This window comes from Leptodactylus fuscus, chromosome 3 (assembly GCF_031893055.1).
Source record: "Leptodactylus fuscus isolate aLepFus1 chromosome 3, aLepFus1.hap2, whole genome shotgun sequence".
In the NCBI taxonomy this organism is placed as follows: domain Eukaryota; kingdom Metazoa; phylum Chordata; class Amphibia; order Anura; family Leptodactylidae; genus Leptodactylus; species Leptodactylus fuscus.
In genome coordinates, this window is record NC_134267.1 from 213,171,345 (window position 1) to 213,195,482 (window position 24,138).

Genomic DNA, 24,138 nt, shown 5'->3' on the forward strand with positions numbered 1-24,138 from the left:
GCACACTGGTCCTTACCAAGTCATTGGTATCATTAGCTAATGTGAAATCACTGATGTTTTTCTATTTCAGGTCTTTACGATACTGTGATCTCCGTCTCGTACAGTTTCATACTTGGGAAAGAACAGCAATAGAGCAGGAGCTGGGGTTTGCATCTTGTTTTCTTGATTCAGATGGATCTCAGGACAGAGGACTGGGCAAGGATGTCCTGGATAGTGACCCAGAAAAACTAAGTAGCACTGACAATGAGGATGAGGAGGTGGGGACGGATGGTAAGTAACTCAGACTGTCTTATAATTCCATATGGTAATAACACAAAGTATTATCCCTTCCATAGCTGTCAGCAAACTTTGGTGCTGAAACCATAGACAGACTATCTTTAATGATTAAAAACGCCACTATGGAGTTACCTGAGGTTGGACTGACGTTCCTTGGGCTCACCAGATGAAACACTCCTTAGAAAATAGACCATAGTACCCTTAAAATTTGGGTGTATTCTTCTGGACCATATGTTAGAGCCTGGGCCAGGGGGTGCAGAGGGTGCAGTCACATCGGGGCCCATAAACACTGGCATCAGTATTGAGATTGCAGCTTCCATCTGGACCATACGCCAAGGAGACCCACAGATTACCCCGACCACACTAAGGGATGTAGGGATGAAGTAGGGGGCCCCGGACAAAAGATTGCACAAGACTTTATTTATATGACAGGCCTGGGCCCATCAGATGATTCTCAGGCACTCTGGTGGGCCAGTCCGACAAAGTGACTACCAAGTATCCAATTTAAGACAGCATTTAAAGCATTCTAAGATATTCTCTGGATTTAGATATATATATAGCTCCATCTTTCCATTCTCAAGTGACTAGTCATCCTCCATCTCCCCGTCTAGTGTTCCGCGCTGAATTTCCTGTTAGTCTTCTTGAATTCATCTTCATTCTGTACTTGAGGCTTCATTTTCTAGTACTTTTCATGTCTCACTCTGTTACATTTTTGAGTCTGTAGTCAACATCCATGACTCTCCGAGTCTAAAGCTGGCTTCAATAAGTCATCTCGTTGTCTAATGGTCTGTTGTAGAACCTGCTATTGGCAATCTCTCTCTCATTTATGACTGTACTCTTGCATGATGTACTATCTTTGAGTCTCTAGCTAGCTTTTGTGACAGCTTTTTGGCCTAATGTTCTATCTTTGATTTCATGATTCAACCCGGTTACGCGCTCCCTCGGAGAATTAGAGTTTGTGTGTGTGTACTTAAAGGGGTTGTCCCATCACAAGGATCCTATCTATACTGCTAATTTATGTGGATTTAAGACTTTTCCTAAATACATTGCTTTATCAAAACTTCTTTGGCAGCCATCTTAATTTATTCACTTCATTGTTTACACTCCGTTTCTGTGGCCCTTGGGATTATCTGCTCATTTGATTTGTCAAGTGATGTAGCTACCTGCTCTCAGGGGGGGGGAGGGAGGGGCTGGGAGCAGCTCTGAGCGGAGCTTCTCAGATAGGGGAGGTGAGAGCTCCGGGATTTCTGAGCTCTTATCAGTCGGTTTAATTGAATTTGGCTGATAAGGGCTGAGATAGGGAGTTACCTCTGTATGTAATGCAAACTGACTCAAATTCAGCTCTGCTACATCAGCTTCACACTGTGGTAATTCATTTACAACCAATCCCGTGCAAGTGAAACCCCGCCCAACTATGTGCCGAGAAAAGCAGGAAGTGAAGAGAGCACAACAGCCTGCAGGTTAGTGAACAAGCGTCATGGGAATACCCCTTTAAGACCAGACAGTACACAGGTATATGGCTGTCTCTGCTTCTGGGAATCCATGTGATTTTCTGGACTGACAATTCAGCTTGGTATTTAGAAGAAACACCTCACTGTTTCGACCAGCGTTGATCAGGAGAACCTTTATGTGATGCTCTCATCCCCGCTGGTCCCTGGACCTTTGCATGTGACTTTTTAAAATGCCTACGCTCCATGGATAGAAGACATATGTGTTTAAGACTTGTCTTTCTATTCTATATTCTATTTTTGGAAGATTGAGGGTTGTACCACCAAATAACTTTCATATATCTTCATCACCAACTTTTCTCATGTACACAGTATTAGATCACAGACCAAGGCAAAAACAGGAGACTTGAAGGATCTGTACAGCCTGATCTGATGAAGGGTTGGCGCTCTTCGTTTGCACGGTTACCCCGAAACGGGTCATCTTTTTTCAATAAACTACCCTTTGTGTATACTGAACGCTCTAATTCTCCGAGGGAGCGTGTATTGTGGGAGACTCCTTCCATTGGCTGTATATTCTGATCCACCTTCACTAGTCGTATACCGGTAGATGCTGCCCATCACCCTCGGCCATCTATACGCCTATTAGGGCGCTGAATACAGATTTCTAACGGGCAGACCTTCAGACCAGGTTCAGCAGAGTACCTGAGTTCCTAAAGAAGCGCGGCCACTCTTGGTGACTATAACCATTCCTTGTGCTTTCTTTGATTTCATTAAAATGACATTTTTTGTTCCTAACACGTAGTAATACCCTTAAGAAAGGCTATTCTTCTCCTAACTTTAGATGTCTTCTCCGCACCGCCGTTCCGTACAAATCCCGATTTTCTTCGGTATGCAAATGAACAGATTACAGACGCAGATGTGAACGAGGCCTGAGTCTAGCATCATCCCAAATTCCCAATACCTTAATGTCCTTAATAGATTGATGTCACTATCATCTTCTGTCTTATGTAATGTCAGTATGCCCCCCTTCTGCCCCCATTATGTCTCCTCAGTACTTGTCATTCTCATTATTAGGGACCATTACATAACTAGTATAGAAAGATGTTGCTCTCTTGGTTGCACACTACGCCTTTAATTGCTCGCTTGTTCTGTAAGTCAATGGGATAATAGCTTTTGGCATCTGATAAATAGGTTTTTGTTTCCTTCCATTGACAAAGGGTCTAATTCGGAGAAACGGAGCCCTGGTAAAAGACAAAGATCTCCATCAGACGATTCTGCCTCTTCATCTCTTTGCTCAAAAGCCTCTGGTAAGATCCTGCCATTGTGTAATGGATTAGGCAATATTGAGCGAACTTGCTGTTCCTTTGAGGAGGCGGATGGGTCTTGTAGTTAGAGGAACAGCTGGACTGACAATGCCATAGAAAAGAAGACCTTGAAAGGCTGCAGTAAACACGGGTGATAGTTTCATACTACGACTACATCTGTCATTTCTTGACTCTGTAGTTAAAGGGATTTTACAGAATTAGAAAAACATGGCTGCTTTCTTACTGAAACAATCTTAGGGTGCATTCACACGGAGTAACGTGCAGCGTGATCTGGCACGTATACGCCGTGTGAGATTTTGAGCACCGTATACGCTCCCATTGATTTCAATGGGAGTTAATCTCGTATACGCCGCATTATTTCACGTCCGCAAAATCACGGCCGCAAAATAACGCGGCGTATACGATCCAGGCTCCCATTGAAATCAATGGGAGCGTATACAGCGCTCAAAATCTCACACGGCGTATACGTGCCAGGTCACGTGGCACGTTACGCCGTGTGAATGCACCCTTACCCATCGAAGTCGATGGAGCTGCAATACCACACACAACCTGTGGAGAGATGTGGCGCTGGTTTTAGAAAGAGAAGTCATATTTTTCTAATCCTTGGCAGTCCTTTTATAACCTAAAGCACCAATGTACCTCTGTAAAGAAGACATATAAAGAGGGAAGGATAAGGGCTCTTATAAAGGGCAGTGCTATGTACATAGAGCCTATATGGCTGCACATGTTACAACGCACCAGCGAGAATGGCATCTCCTTCATTGTGTATGAGTCACAACTCCATACATCTTGTGGTGGCTGCGTCTAGTATTGCACCTCAGTCCCATTTACTTAAATGGGACTGAGCTACAGTGCAATACCATGCCCGGCCACTATTAAATGTATGAAGCCATGCCTTGTAAACAATGAAGCAAATGATGCAACCGGTTCATATTTGTTGAAAGAGAATATGTCATCAGAAAATTACCTACTTTTTTTTTTATCTTATTGGATCTCTTCAGGCTATCCCCTTAACCCTGTCTAGAAGCCTCTCACCTCTGCCAAGTCAGTCTTCTTTGTGCCGGGCTGAAGAGATCCAATCAGATGGAAACAGCTGTCCACGGCTGAGAAGACTGGCTTGGTAAAATCCCACATCATTTGCAGCAAAGGCCTCTGGGAAGGTCGGGCATGATGTTAAAGGGAGCGCCCTCTATTGGGATGCATGACTGAGGCACTGTCTTCCTAATTACATCATGGAAGACAGATTTGCATATTCATTGCAGCAAAGGCCTCTGGGTAGGTTGGGCATGATGTAAAAGGGAGCGCCCTCTATTGGGCTGCATGACTGAGGCACTGTCTTCCTATTTAATCATGGAAGACAGATTTGCATATTCTTCCCATGTTCCTTTGCACAGTGGAGCGTCTATGGCTTAATATGACGCCACACACCTACATGGTGGTCTCTCCCTAAGGAGTGACAATATCCCCTTAACCCCAAATAAAAGCAGAATACAAAAAAAGTAATATATTTGATTATGTGGTTTTAATAAATACATCTTAAATGGTTATACATTTCCTTTAATAAGCTTTTTGTTCCCCTATTAGGTTCACTAGCTAGCAGCGAATCGTCCTATTCAGCAATGGCGGACGACAACACCAAACCAACACAACAGTCGAGAGTCTCTAACAGTGAGGACTGTGCTACAGAAAGAGGGAGATTACCCTGTGATAGCACGAAGAAACAATCTGCTGTCACTTGTGAACAACCGGACGGCAACAACCTCAGTCACACCATGAAGAGCAATCCGAGCTCAGTATCAACGCCCTCATCGACATCATCGTCTTTCTTTCACAGTGGCACAAGCCTACAGATTTCACAATGTGCTATGGCCAAGGCTTATAAACAGCCGCCTGTGGTTTTCCTTCCCAAACTGGTGTATGACATCATCATCTCCACAGACAGCAGCGGACTCTCCAAATCATCTTCTTTTCTGCCACATTGCGACGTCTCGTGGGCCAGTTCTTTCCGTCCACTATTAAGTAAGATGATGACCTGCACAGAGCAGTCGTTGTATTACCGCCAGTGGACGGTACCCAAACCGAGTCATATAGACTACTGCAATGTCAATGAGGGTAGAATGGATACCTTCCATCCCAGGAGACTGCTGCTTAGTGGACCACCACAGGTATACAACCTACATTGTGTCTATAGATGTCATAGAACGAGGGATCCAGCGCTCAGCGCCCTAGATTTATAGGCCAGTACAGACAACTAGGAGTCTTGTTCTGGTGGACTTCAGTTGTCCATTTATTACATGGATGTCTGTTCATCGGATGTGCTGCATATAACACTACAATGAACATTGGCCACGATATTAGAGACACCTGCCCTTCTGTTATTGGAGCCTCCCTGTATGGAAATTAGACCTGTGATACATTACTAAATGGGTGTCTCTAATAAAGTGGCCATTTAGTGTAAAGTTGGCTGCATGGCTTGCCAATTTGTTATATATACTTGCCCTTCTATGACTGGTGCCTGTCTGTACAAAAATCAGATCTGTGACGCACTACTACTAGGTGGGTGTTTCTAAAAAAAAAAAATGGCCATTCAGTGTAAAGAAGGCTGAATCTTCTCATTCATATGCGTCCATATAATGTATATACTGTATGTACGTTATTGTATGTGTGAGTGTTTATATAGTGTGTAGGTGAACATATCTATATGCATTGGCGTAACTAGGAATGGCGGGGCTCCATGGTGAACTTTTGACATCCACCGTGCCCCCCCACCCCCACCCGATGCCGAAGACCCTGACCAACCCCACCCCCCCATCCCGCACATTCCTGCACGCAGTATTATGCCCCATAGTGGCCCCTATACACAGTATTTTGCTCCATTGTGAACAGCCATAAACAATTATTATACTCTGGGGTCTGAAAAGACCCTGAGTATAATGATAGTGTTTGTGGGGCCTATGGCGTCACATACCGATACCGGCTCCCTGCCAGGATCGGTAAATACCGTATTTTTCGGACTATAAGACGCACTTTTTTTCCTCCCAATATGGGAGGAAAATGTGTGTGCGTCTTATAGTCCGAATGCAGCGTGTGCAGCGTCTGTGTCCCGTCTGTGCGAATGAAAAGGAGAGCAGCACGGTGCCTGCCTGGTCTGCCCCTCCTTCCCTGTCTGTGTCGCGTGTTTGCAGGAGCGAGATATGAGAGGCAGGGAAGTAGGGGCGGGCCAGACAGGTGAAGGAAGCGTGGTTTCAAGCTTGCCGAGAAAACCACGCCTCCTTCTCCCGTCTGGCCCGCCCCTCCTTCACTGCCTCTCAGATCTGGCTCCGGCAATGATGCTACACAGACAGGGAAGGAGGGGCGGGCCAAACGGGAGGAGGAGGCGTGGTTTTCTCGGCAAGCTTTAAACCACGCCTCCTTCACCCGTCTGGCCCGCCCCTATTTCCCTGCCTGTGTGGCATCATTGCAGAAGCGACATCTGAGAGGCAGTGAAGGAGGGACGAGCCAGATGGGTGAAAGAGGTGTGTTTTCAAGTTTGCTTAGAAAACCACACCTCCTTCACCCGTCTGGCCCGCCCCTTTTTCTCTTCTTACATAGCTTCACTGCAGGGTGTCTCTTTCCATCCATGGATGAGATTAGATAGAATAGATAGATAGACAGATAGACAGATAGATAGACAGACAGACAGACAGATAGATAGATGGATAGATAGATAGATAGACAGACAGATACACAGATAGACAGACAGACAGACAGATAGATAGATAGATAGATAGATAGATAGATAGATAGGAGATAGATAGATAGATAGATAGATAGATAGATAGATAGATAGGATAGATTAGATAGATATGTTCAAATCACCCCCATAGCCCTACAATACATATAAAACAAAAACATTACTGTGAAACACATACACATTTGGTATCCCTGTGTCCGAAAGCCCCCGGTTCTATTTACATTGGTGAAATATTATATTATTAGGTTATTAAATATTTCACCAATTTTTTTTCCTTAAAATTTTTTTTTTCCCTATTTTCCTCCTCTAAAACCTTAGTGCGTCTTATGGTCCGGTGCGTCTTATAGTCCGAAAAATACGGTAAATACGGCCCATCACCGTCTGAAGTAACTCCAGCCGGTAACGGCCTATTAAGGAAAAAAAAACAAAAACGCAGAAATAGCAGCAGTTGCTGGGCCCCTAATTGTCCCGGGCCCTGTGGCAGCTGCTACTCCGGTAGTTACGCCTCTCTCTATATGGTAGTATGCCTGTTGATATTCCATCTGCCAAATTGGGCCCATAGCGGCTTTCGCTGCGTAGCTCTAGGATTACTTCTTACGTCTTTAGCTTCTTCACAATTTTAAGGAGATTAAAGATCTGAAAAATAAGCAACACTTTGCAAATCACTTACGACATAACCGCCGCAGTCTTTTACAGCAAACAGAGTAAAACAAAGGGTTACTTTTGCTTTGACTTCTAAGGCAAATAGGAAATTGGAAAAATCCCATGTGCCGGAGGGCCTGTATGTGCACAAACACCCTGTATGTATCCAGCTGGGTCTTTAATGAACTTTAGAAATGTGTTTAATTAGTGCAGAACATACGGCGAATATCCCTAGTGGGCGCCTGCGAGCTGATAAATATTATTATGATGCCGCTTATCCTACAGTATCACAGGCTGCAGAAAATACAGTAAATAACGTACTGCTGACGTCTCTTCTAGGTGGGGAAGACAGGAGCTTATCTTCAGTTTTTGAGCGTCTTGTCCAGGATGTTGATCAGGCTGACTGAAGTGGACGTGTATGATGAGGAAGAGATTAATAGCAGTGAGTTATTATCCAATGTTACTTACATGTGACAACTTTCAGCGGAACATAGGTCTAAATGTTGTCAGCTGTGTTATGCACTGAAAGCTATCCAGCAATGTAAGGCTTTGTTGACATCTGCGTTGGTACTCCGTCCGTGGGAGTCTGCATGAGGACCCCGATGAACGGACTACCGAGCGTAACTGCAAGCAGTGTGCCAGTGAGAGCATACGGACCCCATAGACTATAATGGGGTCTGTGTGCTTGATGTCAGATCTCCGCAGGGATCATGCGGACAAGAAAGTACTTCACCATCTACATGATTCATGCGGGCAGTGCGCGGCAAGCACACGGACCCCATTATAGTTTATGGGGTCTGTGTGCTTATACTGCACACTGCTTGCAATTGCCTTTGGTATTCCATTCAGGGGGGTCCCATGCGGACTCCCCCGGATGGAATACCAACACAGATGTGAACCAAGCATAACACTGTTGATGCACAATGTGGGACATACAAGTATCTATCTATCTATCTATCTATCTATCTATCTATCTATCTATCTATCATCTATCTATCTATCATCTATCTAGTTCATTGCACCAGTCCCTGTTCCCCACTGTTACTTCCTCTTCACTACAGGCTCAGTCCTTGACAAATTTAGCAGCTTTTTCTCATGACACTACACTTGGGGCTGCAGTCTCATTACAAGACACTTACTCTGAATCCACCTAAAGAGAGCAAGTGATACATCAGTGATATAAAACTGCTATGCCATAACTCACACTCCGGGTCTCAGTGTGTCCTAAGTAATGCAGATTACACTTCACACTTCTTTTTCCTGCCTCCTGCATGTAAGAGCTAGCAGGGAGAAACCTATCACAAGCAGGAGGCAGGAGAGAGCATTGTGAAGCTGCATCTCAAAAAATACACCGAAGATTCTGCACAACTGAGCTGGGATGAAACAAATTACATTTCTAGAATATTACTGGTGCTTTAAGGATTATGTGTGGCGGAGAGTCACTTTAAGGTTCTGCCCACTGATGTGACTCCTGAGCCTGGTTAGTTGCTCGGTCTCCATATTACAGTACAGCTTTTGAAGACACTACAGACACAAGTTTATTTTCAATAATCTTACTTATATAAGCTCTGAATGATATTTTTACTTGTATTATTTGTGCCACAGGCCTCACATCCAAGCCTGAGCAACCTGTTCACCAGATGCAGGATATATGGCCAAATGTGGATTTAGTGAAGAGGATGGACTTCGATTATATCCTGCATGACCCCAAATATGAAGATGCAAGTGTGATATGTCCTAAATTTCAGGATTCCATCCAACAAGGTAATTCATTGTAAATACTACTAGTTTTCCCAATAAGGGCCAGTTCACACGGAGTTAACGCGCTCGCATTCTGGCACGTATACACGTGTCAGAATGTGAGCGCTCAAAACAGATCACATTCATTTCAATGGGTCGTTATGGGTATATAACGCAGGTAATTTTGCGTGCGTAATTTTGCGGCCACAAAATTACGCGCGCAAAATTACGCACGTTATACACCGTAACGACCCATTGAAATGAATGTGATCTGTTTTGAGCGCTCACATTCTGACACGTGTATACATGCCAGAATGTGAGCGTGTTAACTCAGTGTGAACTGGCCCTAAAGGGTTTTTTCACAAAATACACGAATAGCATATCTGCAGGATATTCTATAAATATTCACCTATTTCTAACATGAACCCCTTCCAGGTTCCTTTACCTGTCTCTACCTCACTTCAGCTTCACTGACATTGAATTCCAGACTGTCCTCTAGAGTCGGCTTTTACGGAAATAGCGTAGCTCTCATTGTCTATAGACTTGCCACCCACCAGCACCCATGATCACTTCCCATTAATTTGTTGCCATCACCCATTAGATTGTACGCCATAAATACCTTCTTCCTATTAAACAGTGCCCTTAGTGGTTTGCTGTTATAAAAAGGGAGAGGAGGAGTAAACAGTAGACAAACAACTCTTGGGTAGTGGAAACCAACAGGATTGACGCTTATCTTCCCCAATATTTGTCGTTGATGGGGATTTGGAGATCTCATACACGTTAGATCATAGGCTGTTCCACCAAAATGTGTGGGTTCAGCTGATCTGTACCTGATATATATGGCTGCTTTAGTGTGTATTGGCTTGTCTTCATCCTAATGCCACCGGACACAGAGAATGATGAGTTGTATCCGGCTGTCATCGGTCTACCTGTCTCCAGAGAGTTGTCCGGCACTTCTAATTCATCACATTTGTGCGATCCTCCTGTCTGTACGTTCTCCTGGTTATTTTCTCATCTTTCAGCTGTTTGCTCTTTGTATTGACTTGGTTATACACTGAATGCTTCTTCTCCTCACATAAAATTGCACATTTATTGCCACCTCGACTTCACATGGCGGATAATAAAAAACTCTGAAATTACTGTCACTTCATTTCTAGTCTTTGTTCTTGGTGATATTGTTCACACTTGTCTCTAGTACGTTGTAGGTTTAGCTTGGCAATACATATTATTATCTGACTGCACTGTTTTATAAGCCACAAGCCGTACGCACAAGTGAATGCTGGCCAAAAATACTAAGACTCGCCACCATCTAAGGGAAATGTCAAATGTCAGAGGAGACTCTAGACCTCCTCTGACATTTGAAGGAGCTAAGGGAGTAGAACTCCGGAAGACGCCTCCGTCGGTAGCTTATCTTCCAAAGAACTAAGGATGTTGAAATCTAGCGATCCCCTCCATGATGTGCTGATATGGGAGAGCCAGGAGGCCCCAGTACACATTATATGGTTGACCAGTCCGGCAGAAATTGGTTAATATGTACAGCCATCTTAAGTGTTCTGTTTCCAAACAGTGCCTCTACAGGTAAGGTAAGGCATTGCAGGATACTGATTGAATTCTAATGATGCTGGTAGTCGTATGGGCCTCCAGAGCAGTTCCTGTAGTTTAGTGGGTGCCATTGGAGTCACTAGTATAGTATTAGTGTGGCCTCAGAGTATAGCTTAGTGTGCAGGCTCAGAAGACATGAAGACCATATGCATGGTCACTAATGGTGATAGCTCTAGGACCAGCCACCCAGATGTGAGCAAAGCTTAGTAAACTACGATGATAACAATGGTTACCCCTCATTGTTATTCACAGATAAACTAACTAACAGGAAACACGAAGATATATTTGTACGGCGCCCGACAACACGGATGAGATTATCTAAATATGCCTCCTATAACACCTACCACCACTGTGAGCAGTGCCACCAGTACATGGGATACAACCCCAGGTTTCAGGTAAACTACAAATATCACTGCTTATTTCGCCACGTGAATATTTTAATGTTCTGTACTGTACCTTGTGCCCGCCTCATCTATGTAATAGTCATGACATGCCTGTTTTAGTAAATAGTTGCATACCCCTTGAAATAGCAATTCCACAGCATCTTTTCTTAGAACGCTATATTATGGCGTTCCTCTGTAATTCTTCCACGAAATAAATATATATATATATATATATATATATATATATATATATATATATATATAGTTACAACTTGGAGTTATTTTTTTTTTCACAGTGAGGTCCGTCCCTACTCATTTTGTTGCTGTTCAATGCTTATAACATATGTACCAGTAGACATATACCAGTGGTACATGTTATCCATGGAAGGATAGACTAGGGCCTGTGACCAAGATCATTTCCTACATATGTCCTTCTGTAACAGTGATAAAGGGGCTGATTATAAATGGGTACATGATAGGGGATGAAATAAATTGTATTGTTCTTCTCTTAGATGTACGAGTCAACATTACACGCTTTTTCCTTCTCCTATTCCATGTTGGGGGAAGAAATCCAGCTTCACTTCATCATCCCTAAGTCCAAGGAGCATCATTTTATCTTCAGCCAACCTGGGGGCCAACTGGAAAGCATGAGGTTGCCGCTCATCTCAGACAAGGTATCATATCTATCTATCTATCTATCTATCTATCTATCTATCTATCTATCTATTTATCTCCTATCTATCTATCTATCTATCTATCTATCTGTCTGTCTGTCTGTCTATCTATCTATCTATCTCCTATCTATCTATCTATCCATCCATCCATCCATCCATCCAATGTCATATCTATCTATCTATCTATCTATCTATCTATCTATCTATCTATCTATCTATCTATCTATCTATCTATCTATCTATCTATCTGTCATATCTATCTATCTATCTATCTATCTATCTATCTATCTATCTATTATCTATCTATCTATCTATCTATCTATCTATCTATCTATCTGTCATATCTATCTATCTATCTATCTATCTATCTATCTATCTATCTCCTATCTATCTATCTATCTATCTATCTATCTATCTATCTATCTATCTCCTATCTATCTATCTATCTATCTATCTATCTATCTATCTATCCAATGTCATATCTATCTATCTATCTATCTATCTATCTATCTATCTATCATCTATCTATCTATCTATCTATCTATCTATCTATGTCCTATCTATCTATCTATCTATCTATCTATCTATCTATGTCCTATCTATCTATCTATCTATCTATCTCATGTTCAATAATTTCCCTTTAGAGTATTGACAGCGTGAAAAGCCCAATCTTCACCCCAACGACAGGCCGTCATGAACACGGTCTCTTCAACCTTTACCATGCCATGGACGGCAGCAACCATTTGCATATACTAGTTGTCAAAGAATATGAGATGGCGATTTACAAAAAATATTGGCCAAACCACATAATGTTGGTCCTGCCGAGTATCTTCAATAGTGCTGGAGTGGGTAAGTAGAAGTCATTACATAGCGTCAAAAGAATAGCAAAGCATCATAGGATTATGTTATATGAAGGCCGGGCTAAGATGTTATGTGTATGATATCAATTAAAGGGTAGTCCGGGTAATTAAGGTTACCTTGACTGATCAGGCAGACACAGGGCGATGGACCAGGACTGACAATGTGTAAGGTCACCATTATCTACACATTTTATAACATTGCTAGTAGTGAGAGAGCCACAACCATATTTCTTGCCTTGCACGGATAATTAACCATTTCACCACCCAGAGAACAACCATATTTCTTGCCTTGTGGCCTTCCCCAACCTTGATCTTGCAACGTCATAGTAAGTAATGGAGGTCAGTGCAGCAGACAGGAGCTCTCTCTGTCCCTACTGGCACTTGTCAGACATAGTGCAGGACAGTGGGCATATCTGCCAAAACTCTGCCCCCTGCAGTCAGCAACATGCACTCATTTAAAGGGTTCATGCACAGTCTGCCAAAAACCTGTATGGGACAACGTGTATTAGTACACTTGCATCATTGTCTACAGAGTATCCCGTTTACCGGGGAAGACGTGTAACTGACCTGACATGATGATGTTTAGGCAGGTATGGCTGCTCCGTGCCCTATGGATGACCCTTTATATACTGGCCACATATTGCTGCCTTGTTTACACTGAGAAATGAATCATTGGCCCATGTAAGAGGTCTCAAATTGTGGGCCATGTTATCTTTGTGGATAACCCCCATCAAGGGGCTTATGATACCCCAACTCCATCCACAGCCAGATTATCAGGAATGGTCTTGTTTCGGTAGTATATCATTATGTCTTCATTCTCCATTAAAGTATGATTAGAAAGTTATCTCAGCCCACACCACAGAACAACAAGGAAAGCGTCTGTACATTAGGGCAGGGGAGTATATGGCGTTAGTTAATTGCAGGAAGGCTGCTGCGGGGACATAATGATGAGGGTGACCTGTTCTCTGCGACACGGCCATCATTAAACATGTGTAGTGTCAGCCCCTCATTATTCCCATACACTTCCAACACCTCATAGCATAAATGGCCGCCTCCTTACACTGACTCATCTATTTGCTATTGCGCTTTTATAAATGGTTTAGTATCATTATGTAATCGGTGTGTTTACATGTCCAGGTAGGTCACAGAATATCACAATGTAATGGGGAGGATAATTCAGATACGTGTCCGTGCGCCAGAATCAAAATCTATACCAGTTCCTTACTGGCATTAGGTGTTATACACATGATCGAATGTGCAGACTGCGTGGATTCCGATTTTTTTTAATCTTAGGCACTTGGGTTACCTCCTGTTCTCCATTCATTTCTATGGTAGGATTCCAATCCAATGTGCCCTCATGGAGCTGGATAGGACCTGGTCTATAATTTATGGAATGGAGGATCAAAACCCCACTTATTGCCCCCAGTTATCCACTATCTTGGAATGAAGAGAGTCGGACTGTAGTGGATCTGTCAGTTCTCCTAATGCTCTAGTAAATACATATATTGAAATAACAATTCTAGAACATGGTTTCTATAGTCATTCCTGTCTTATTCTTTAGAGGCAGCCTTGTAGATCCCTCTAAAGTCTAACACTGTCTGCACTCATTGGTCAGACCTCCCAATAACCTTCGTAAATGTGACTTGTCTTGTTTGCTATATTTCCTAGGGGCGGCTCATTTCCTCATTAAGGAGCTCTCCTATCACAACCTGGAGCTGGAGCGGAACAGACAAGCGGATCTGGGCGTCCTCCACGAAGATGTATGGCCCTTCATAGTCCTAGCTGATGACTCTTGTGTCATGTGGAACTTGGTGGATGTTAACATCACAGATGATCGCCCAAGGTACTGGAGAGTCTCACTATTTACTAATATATTTAGGGGTGTGTATGACTATGTAGGTCCAAAGTGACATGACTACACCATCATCAATGGAAAAGTTAAATTAAAAGGGTATTAACAGTGACTTTTTATGTCTTTGGTGATCTTTCAGGGATTTCTCCTGCCATGAGAGGAATGTGTCTTTAAAACATATACTACAGCACATGGAGGCCACGCAGAACATTGCCCAATATGCTATGCTTGGGATGAGGAAATGGACAAGTAAGACGAAAGGCGTAGACATGATAGATCCCTTCTCCCGCTGTCACCTGCATGATTTCATCCTCCTCAATGTGGACCTGACAAGAGACGTACAATACAACCAGAACAGGTGGGAATGCTTCTGAATATACCAAAAATCTAATCAAAGAATCCTTAGATATGATCTTTCCACCATAGAAAGCCTCCGTTCCCACGGAGTAACGCGCCGCGCATTCAGACACGTATACATGTGTCAGAGTGTGAGCGCTCAAAACAGATCCCATTCACTTCAATGTGTGCCGCCTTACGGGCGCTACACATTGAAATCAATGGGAGGCTTTTTAACCTATTGATTTCAATGTGTAGTGCGTGTGAGCCGGCACACATTGAAGTGAATGGGATCTGTTTTAAGCGCTCACACTCTGGCACGTGTATACGTGTATGAATGCGCGGCGCGTTACTCCGTGGGAATGGAGCCTATCATTGTTCCATTGTCTGTGGCAGGGACAGCATTAATGTGTGACAGCACCAGAGGCGGCCATTGTTATGTAGTTACCCTGTACTCATGGCAACAACAGCACTTAATGCCAGTTATTTACAGACTGGTATCCTGCTGCTTTGTAGATCTCCAAAGGCGCTGGAGGTCAATAGCCGCAGCAAAGTGTCCCGGTGTTATCCCTGTGTGGAAAAATACTCCTAGCATTGTCTTAAGGAGGCAACCAACTTTTATCTTTTCCATTCTGATGTCTACAAAGATGACACCCATCGAGAATGGCTAGAGGATGCCAATGAGGCTTTCGCTAAGAAGTGTTGACGCTCACATTTTTTGTCATCTGACAACCTACCTAAATATTGTATCAGTACTCTTGAATCCTAATTTTCAGAGTAGGTTCCTTGAAATTCTCATCATGGTAGCATCTGTAGCACTGAAAGTAATACAGTTTAGCCAGTGAGCTAATGAATTGGCCCTAGGCAATGCAGATAGGTCACAGGTTAGTATGGGTCATATGGTGCTGCACAAAAGTATTAGGCACATGTGGAAAAAATGCTGCAAAATAACAAAGCTTTCAGCAATATAAGTGTTAATAATATCTAAAGCTCATTAATATTGGGTGTGACCTTCACCCTTTGGAGGAGGAGTCCTGGAAGTGATGATACGGCCCCCAAAGAGCCTTGATCTCATCATCCAGTCTGTCTAGGATTACATGAAGAGACAGAAGGATTGGGGCAAGCCGACATCCACAGAAGGTCTGAGCTTAGTTCTCCAAGATGGCGGGAACAACCTCCCTGCCGAGTTCCTTCAAAAACTGTCTACAAGTGCCGAGAAGAACTGATGAAAGGCAAAGGGCAAAGGTCACACCAAATATTGATGGGATTTAGATTTCTCTTTTCTTCATTCACTTCATTTTGTTAATTGACAATAAAAAATAAACTATTAACCCTTCTATTTCTGAAAGCATTCTTACTTTAAAGCATTTTTCCTCGCCTGTCTTAAACTTTTGCACAGTACTGTATATCAATTGTGTGTTGTTATCAGATTACAGAATATTTTGTTAGAATGATCCCCTTTCTCCCAAACTATAAGCTGATCACAGGATCTCCTGCTTACAGGGAATCACAGTGATCAGCTAAATTTAGCAGCACACATTCATTTTTTCTACAGCGCCTCCGCAGGAGAATTGAAGTATTACACTACTCATTGAAATCATTATAACATTTAGAAATTGAAGACACTTTTTTTTTTTTTTTTTTTTTTTTTTTGCTGAGTATACACCCAGGTTGAGAGACTGAGTTGCTGCAGGGGTAAAGACCTCCCTTTGGTTGGTGCTGTCTTGCCTTTTTATATTGTTGTAATAACGTTTACGCCTTGGTGGAATTGTATTGACCGCCATATTGGTTGTCTCATAGTTGCAAATAACAAAAACTAGCTAAATATAATTTTGCTGAATTTGATGGAGAATCAACCACAGACCCAAATGTGCCAGTAATTTGTATATTTTAGGTAGGGTGTTCTTTAAATTCTATTCTATGCCCAGGCATCCAATGAAGTCTTATTGTAATACAGATTTCTGGCCATATTTCCATACATATCAGTATTCCTGGTGGTTGATAACCTTTCTTACAATCCGTCTTTGGCACTAGACAATATTACAACTTGCACAGTGTTAAATCATTGTCAGGTAGGTGGTGACAGTACATCTATGGCTTCCTCATGACTGATGACCATGCTCCTGTGTTTCCCCTGCCAGGTTCACGTGTGATGATATTGACTTTAATCTGCGAGTGAACAGCTCGGGGCTCCTCATATGTCGCTTTAATCGCTTCAGTGTCATGAAGAAGCAGATTGCCGTCGGAGGGCAGCGTTCTCTACATATTAAACCAAAAGTAAGGACAATTACAACTTCAGATCTCACAGATAGAATCACCTACCATGATACAAAAGCGCAGAGGCACTGTATGAGACTAAAGAATCTGCTTTTTACTAGAAACATCCCCATTGTGGTTCGGATAGTCTTTAGTACTACAGCTCAGCTCTGTTCACTTTATTCATGTTCTGAGAAGACGTGAATAAACCAACGTTAGACTTCTTTGAGACTCCGTTCCCATGGAATAACGCGCCGCGCATTCATACACGTATACACGTGTCAGAGTGTGAGCGCTCAAAACAGATCCCATAGGAAAAGAAAGAAGAACACCGAGCCCACCCTAGTGTAGTATTTAGAGCATAGTTACAGAGCAAAGGTGAGCAAAAAAGTGGTCGCTCACCGGATAAGGTTGTGTGGAACACAACAAACTTTAGAATATGGCACAGAATTGGCGGAGCAACAGCTGGATGACATGTCCAGAAGACGTCAGGACAACTACATAGTGGACCAGCCCCCTCAACAAGACGGGCAGAAGGAAAACAGCGCTCGCTCAAGTGGATACAAAGAGGAACTTTATTTGCACAACGTGTTTCGAGTCCTTCTGGGTCTTTCTCAAGTGCATGTAATAAACCCTGTCCATATATGGTACAAGAACTTCTTTAGCTTCATCAAATAGTGGACATGGATTCTTACAAATGCTTAAATGGATGAATGTGCAAAAATTCCCATACACAGTCCAAGTTCTTGTAGAAACCCTTTCCAAGAAGAGTGGATGTGTGATACAGACGTTCTTGTTCTTATTGTGGGGGCTGATCTGCTATGCAAAACAGATCCCGTTCACTTCAATGTGTGCAGGCTCACGCGCGCTACACATTAAAATCAATGGGTTAAAAAGCCTCCCATTGATCTCAATGTGTAGCGCGCGTGAGCCAGCACACATTGAAGTGAATGGGTTCTGTTTTCAGCGGTCACACTCTGACTCGTGTATACGTGTCTGAATGCGCAGCGCGTTACTCCATGGGAATGGAGCCTGACATCAGCTTATCTTCCCTGAGTACATCAGGATCAGGCATGTTGAAATTGAGCTACCCAATCCTTTTCTTCCTTGACATCTGCCTTTGGGGAACAGTTGTAAGGTCCATAATAGATTGTTGGCCAGTCCTGCCAAAATTGTGGTGCTTTATGTGTATAGCCAGCTTCATGCTGTAAGAAGGGAGGATGGAGGAGAGTAATATGTTGCAGCTTCAGCCCTTAAAATGGGGTGGGGAAGCAGGAAGGGCAAGACATCTCATTGACTTTGTGTACATAGCACAGTTTTTCCATCAGTCGCAAATATTTACACAGAAGCTAGGTGTAACAGGCAGCAAATTATGGACCCAATGTGCTACCAAATGCTTAGGGCCACCTCTAAGGGAGTTGTTTAAACATAACCTTGGTCTTGATCCTTTAAACCCCCAGATGGGGATCTAGACTTTGCTGCAGGGAGTCTGCGAGGTCACTACCTCCTAAGGTGGTCCCAATCCAGACAGGAATCCAGTGCAGGATATCAGGACTGGTTAACAGAGGTACAAACTTGGCAGAAGCCCAAAGGCTCCAGGTAGCAGAAATATAAACATAGCAGAAGAACATACATGCACATATGGCAGTCAAAGACCTGGTCATAGTTCATACATGGTATACAGAAAAACATATGTCTACATGGCAGCAGATATGCAAACATGGTAGAAGGACAACACATATCGTGTTCACACAGTAACAAATGCAAACATGGCAGAAGCCTAATGGCCAGTCAGCTAGAATGGAAGTACAAATGTCCAAATGTGACAGGTGGAAACTAGGACATAGTAAAAACAGAATCCAAAACATGGCAGGCAGATATTCTGAGATGTCATAGACTCTGAGATGTCATAGAATAGGCCAGGGTGTAGCTGGAGGAGCAGACTTATATACATGCAGGCCGATAAGGATAGGCAGAAGGAAGCTTAGCAGGCGAGCACACTAATTTTGAAAGAATCAGAAGCACTCTCACAGAAGTAGCCAGGATACTAGGTCTGCTGGGACAAGTAATATGCCAGGAAGTGCAGAACATTGGCATTACACTACAGAAGCAGAGGACTCAAGCTATGCAGGTTACACACCACTTTTCTGGCTGAATGGCATCTAATACAAATCTATAGGTACTTAAGGGATTATGATTTGTGTTTTGTAGCGGTAGGATTATGATATTTAGTGGCTGCTCAGTATATGATAACTACAGACTACAGTTACTTTGACTTGTGCACTATATGCAGTAATTTGATTTCTGGTTTCTCCTCCAGGTCCTTGATTCATCGCTGTCAGTTTCCTCGGCCCACTACATTTGCGCCCCTGATAGTAAGCACACTATCCTGGCAGCCCCCGCTCAGCTACTGCTGGAGAAATTCCTCCAGTTCCACAGTCAACGAATTTTTCCTCTATCAGTGAATAACCGCAAACACCCAGTGCTGATAGTAGATTGTTACCTAAACCTTGGACCCCAGGTACATAGACTACACAGTTGTTTGAAATCACAATGAAAGGTATATTTTTAGTTTCCCTAAAAAGCACCACTCCTGTCTATGGGCTGTGGTTGGTATTGCATCTAAGGGTAAGTTCACATGGGGATTTTTGGACTGGAGTTTGACACAGAGGTCATCTCAATATCCAGTCCAAAAAATGGCTAGCCGCGACTGGATGCCGGTGCAGTGCCACCAGCATCCAGTCGCGGCATTCCGCTCCGGATTAGGCCCAAATGAATGGACCTAGTCGGAACAGGAGTGTCGCACCGCAGCGGATTCAGCTGCGGAGTCCACAGCAAGAATGGTCATGTCACTTTTTTTTTACACTACTATGTAGCGGAAAAACAGACCGAGCGGCTCCTCAATGGGAAGGGATTTTGAGGTGGATTCTGCATCAAAAAACTCTGTGTGAACTTACCCTAAGCCCTATTAACATAAGCAGGGTTGTGCTACAATACTAGATACAGCCCATAGACAAGAATGGCGCTGGTTGCGAAAAAAAAGCAGACCCTGATTTCTAATTCCGTTTACACCCCCCCCTCCCCTACTATTCTACTCAAGTTTCTATCCAGATAACGTTAAATATCCAACCTGGTAAATTAATTCCTGCAAAGGCCCAGGATACCGAAATATATAGTGGTTGGCTTCTTGTAACAATTTTAGATTTTCTGGCAATATTTGTGTCATTAATACATTTTGTAATATACTTTAATAACACAATTAGTATTTTCTGTTAAATCCTACATTTCATTATTCCTTCCCTTACTTCTCTATTGAGAGCTGTCCCCAGTTTCTCATTGTGTGTAATGCAGGGAAAATAAGAGGTGGCTCACCATGAACAGTTATATCTTGGGAAACATAGAAACTTTCTTCTTGTGTTGTATGAAAGAGCAGATTCTCATGTTTGGATATAGCCTTACATATCCAGATGGGAATAACTTAGCCTCTATGCATATCTCCTGTCCTGATCTCTGCGGCAGAGAGCCTTATCTTATGTCCGGTTCTAGTGTCCTGCATTATCTAGGCCTCCAGTAGTAAGTGAGTTGTCATTTACCTACTAACCCTGTAGTAATGAAGTGACTCTGCTGCTCTGTCCTGCTCTATACAGCAAAGCTAAGAAATGAACTGCAGGAAACATCAGTAAATAGTAACAAATAATTATATAATGAAAAACCTGATCTATAATATGCCATACTGTATGTCATAATACATTGCCTGGAAGCTGCAATTTACTTGTAAGGACATTATTGACACCAAAAATAGAAGTTTTAGAATAAGAAGTGTTAATTTATTTTTTGTCAAAATTTTTGCAAAATTAAGTAAATGAAAAAAAAGAGAAAGCTAAATCCCATCAATATATGGTTTGAGTGTCCTTTGGAAGGGGAATCCTGGATGACATGGTCCACACAGAGCCCTGATCTCATCATCCAGTCTGTCCGGGATGACATGAAGAGACAGACGGATTGGAGCAAGCGATATCCACAGAAGATCTGGGCTTAGTTCTCCAAGATGGCGGGAACAACCTCCCTGCCGTGTCCCTTCAAAAACTGTCTGCAAGTACTGAGAAGAATTGATGGAAAGCAAAGGCTAAAGGTCGCACCAAATATTGACGGGATTTAGATTTCTCTTTTCTTCTTTCACCTAATTTTCCCGTTAATGCCTGTAACTTTTGCACAGTACAATTCTGTAACAATAAGTGAATATCTGCTTTTCTTTTTCTGTTTTCAGATTTCGGTTTGCTATGTCAGCTCGCGGCCACACTCGGTTAACGTTAGCTGCCCCGACATACTGTGCAGTGGGCTCCTTCTGCACCTCTGCGACTCTTTTGTTTCTGCCAGCTTCTTGAAGAATTTTCAGTTCCTTAAAGGTAAGTCAAGCGTGGAGACTGCACAATCCTCGCTGCCGTAATCCTTCAATGGGTTGATGTCTCTGGATGACGATTAGACATAAAATATCACAAGCATCCATCATAATTATTATGTGTTTCTTCATTAAAGGAGCCTTCCGCCGCTGCACCCCCGAGGTTAAACCGCTGGCAGATTGTAATTAGCTTTCCCCAAGTAATGTGAATGAAAACAAACACATCGAAGGTCTCTTCAGAAAGGCTCATTACAGTATTACTCCTTTTCGACATTGACACTAAGATATATAGGTCACGACTTAGAAAGAGCACTAGACACACGCTCAGTGGATCAATGGGGCCATTAGGGTCTTCTTATTTTAGCCTTTAACCCCTTCCTGCCGCAGGCATTTTTCCATTTTTGTTTTTTTAAATCACTGCCTTCCAAAAGTCAGAACTTTTATTGTTAGGCCATATTAGGGCCTAATTTTTGTGGGACAAATTGTGCTGTATAGTGGTACCATTTAGTATTCTCTAGGATGTACTGGGAATCTGGAAGAAAAATCAGTATTTTGGTGGAATTAGATAAAAACTGCATTTGTGCAACTTTCTTAACCCATTCCCGACCTTAATAGTATGTTGGATGTCAGGTATTTAAATAGGCCGTCTTCTCAAGACCTGAGCGGCTGCAATAGCTACCAGGTCTTTGCTATGTTGAAATAAAACCTACTTAAAGGGGTTGTCCACTTTCAGACCAATGTTGAAAGACAAATGTTATGGTTTGTATGATAAAAAGGTGTACAATTTTCCAATATACTTTTTGTATCAATTCCTCACAGTTTTCTAGATCTCTGCTTGTCTTTCATTCTGTTACTTCTAGTGGATAAAACTCTGACCATGGCCATGTGATGTACAGTCTATGGTCATGTGATGTACAGTCTATGGTCATGTGATGTACAGTCTATGGTCATGTGATGTACAGTCTATGGTCATGTGATGTACAGTCTATGGTCATGTGATGTACAGTCCATGGTCATGTGGTATACAGTCCATGGTCATGTGATGTATAGTTCATGATCATGTGATATACAGTCCATGGTCATGTGATGTACAGTCCATGGTCATGTGATGTACAGTCCATGGTCATGTGATGTACAGTCCATGGTCATATGATATACAGTCCATGGTCATGTGATCTACGGTCCATGGTCATGTTATGTACGGTCCATGGTCATGTGATGTACAGTCCATGGTCATGTGATATACAGTCCATGGTCACGTGATGTACGGTCCATGGTCACGTGATGTACTGTCCATGGTCATATGATGTATAGTCCATGGTCATGTCATGTACGGTCCATGGTCATGTTATGTACAGTCCATGGTCATGTTATGTACAGTCCATGGTTATGTGTTGTACGGTCCATGGTCATGTGATAATTACATAGATGTATATTGGAAAATTGTAGAACTTTTCAATATACAAACAATGACACCTGTCTCTCAATATTGGTCTGATAATGGACTACCTATCTCGTATTAAGATCATTGTTTTCTATACGATTTGTATTGTTAGCAGAGCACCGCATCAAGTACCTCCCACCTTCTTACCCCACTCAATATGTCCCGGAGTTAATATATCTCCTATTCTGCGTTGCAGTCATACATCATGGCAATTTTTTATTTATTTTTTTTTAAATATAGATTGGGAGCCCCATATAGGGATCACAATGTACATTTTTTTCCCTATCAGTATGTCTTTGTAGAATGGGAGCAAATCCATGCAAACACGGGGAGAACATACAAACTCCTTGCAGATGTTGTTCCTGGCGGGATATGAACCCAGAACTCCAGCGGTGCAAGGCTACATTGCTAACCGCTGAGCCGCCATGCTCACTTGATTTTCTTTTCTTTTCTCCTTTAGATGCCACCCTGTGTATCGTGTGCCAGGACCGCAATGCTCTGCGCCAGACAGTAGTCAGACTGGAGCTGGAGGACGAGTGGCAGTTTCGCCTACGGGATGAGTTCCAAACAGCCAACGCCAAGGAAGACAAACCCTTGTTCATATTGACTGGACGCCATGTTTAAAAAACTATGGGCAAAGTACCCCCAGGGGCTGCCCAGCCCAGGACTGCTTTATGTTTTGCACTGGATAGGACTTGGTTACAATGTCGGAGCTGACTGATAGCGATATGTGACGTGTAACATGGAGAAACACATCAGCTACATTCCTAGTTTTATTTATATGTAATATGTATTTGTATATACTTTAGGCACTGAATAGGGACTGATGTAACTTTATTATTGTTTTTTTCCCTTGTTTTTATTATAAAGCAATTATTGATATTTTTAGTCATTTTTAGAGATTTTGTGGTGTGAAATTAGGGAAAGAGGAGGAGGCGGGTCCATAGAGAACAGAATTCACTTTCAGCATGGGACTAACCTATAGTATAGATAGTGGTGGTACCATTTTTTGGTAACTGGCTCTAGGTGTATGTAAGACTTGAGGTCACAGTGGGTCCTTTGAGAGCTCCAAATTTGTAGGCACACTATAGAACATACTAACCTAAATATCCATGGGGAGAAAAACGGTGAGGAATTTCAGCAGTGAAAAAAAAACCCCATTGACTTC

The 24,138-nt window shown here is 42.6% G+C and overlaps 1 protein-coding gene across 1 annotated transcript in view; it reads left to right on the forward strand.

Annotated features, from left to right (window-relative positions):
• GREB1 (growth regulating estrogen receptor binding 1) overlaps nt 1-23,787 on the forward strand; it is a 119,805-nt gene extending 96,018 nt beyond the window's left edge. Inside the window, exons 19-32 of the mRNA XM_075269143.1 lie at nt 71-270; nt 2,942-3,031; nt 4,634-5,214; nt 7,764-7,866; nt 9,030-9,188; nt 11,019-11,161; nt 11,662-11,823; nt 12,468-12,672; nt 14,352-14,526; nt 14,675-14,893; nt 17,013-17,148; nt 19,448-19,648; nt 21,395-21,533; nt 23,431-23,787. Coding sequence (XP_075125244.1) covers nt 71-270; nt 2,942-3,031; nt 4,634-5,214; nt 7,764-7,866; nt 9,030-9,188; nt 11,019-11,161; nt 11,662-11,823; nt 12,468-12,672; nt 14,352-14,526; nt 14,675-14,893; nt 17,013-17,148; nt 19,448-19,648; nt 21,395-21,533; nt 23,431-23,594 — 2,677 coding nt within the window. The 3' untranslated portion in view covers nt 23,595-23,787. The remainder of the gene's footprint in view (nt 1-70; nt 271-2,941; nt 3,032-4,633; nt 5,215-7,763; nt 7,867-9,029; nt 9,189-11,018; nt 11,162-11,661; nt 11,824-12,467; nt 12,673-14,351; nt 14,527-14,674; nt 14,894-17,012; nt 17,149-19,447; nt 19,649-21,394; nt 21,534-23,430) is intronic.
• Nucleotides 23,788-24,138: the final 351 nt, after the last annotated feature.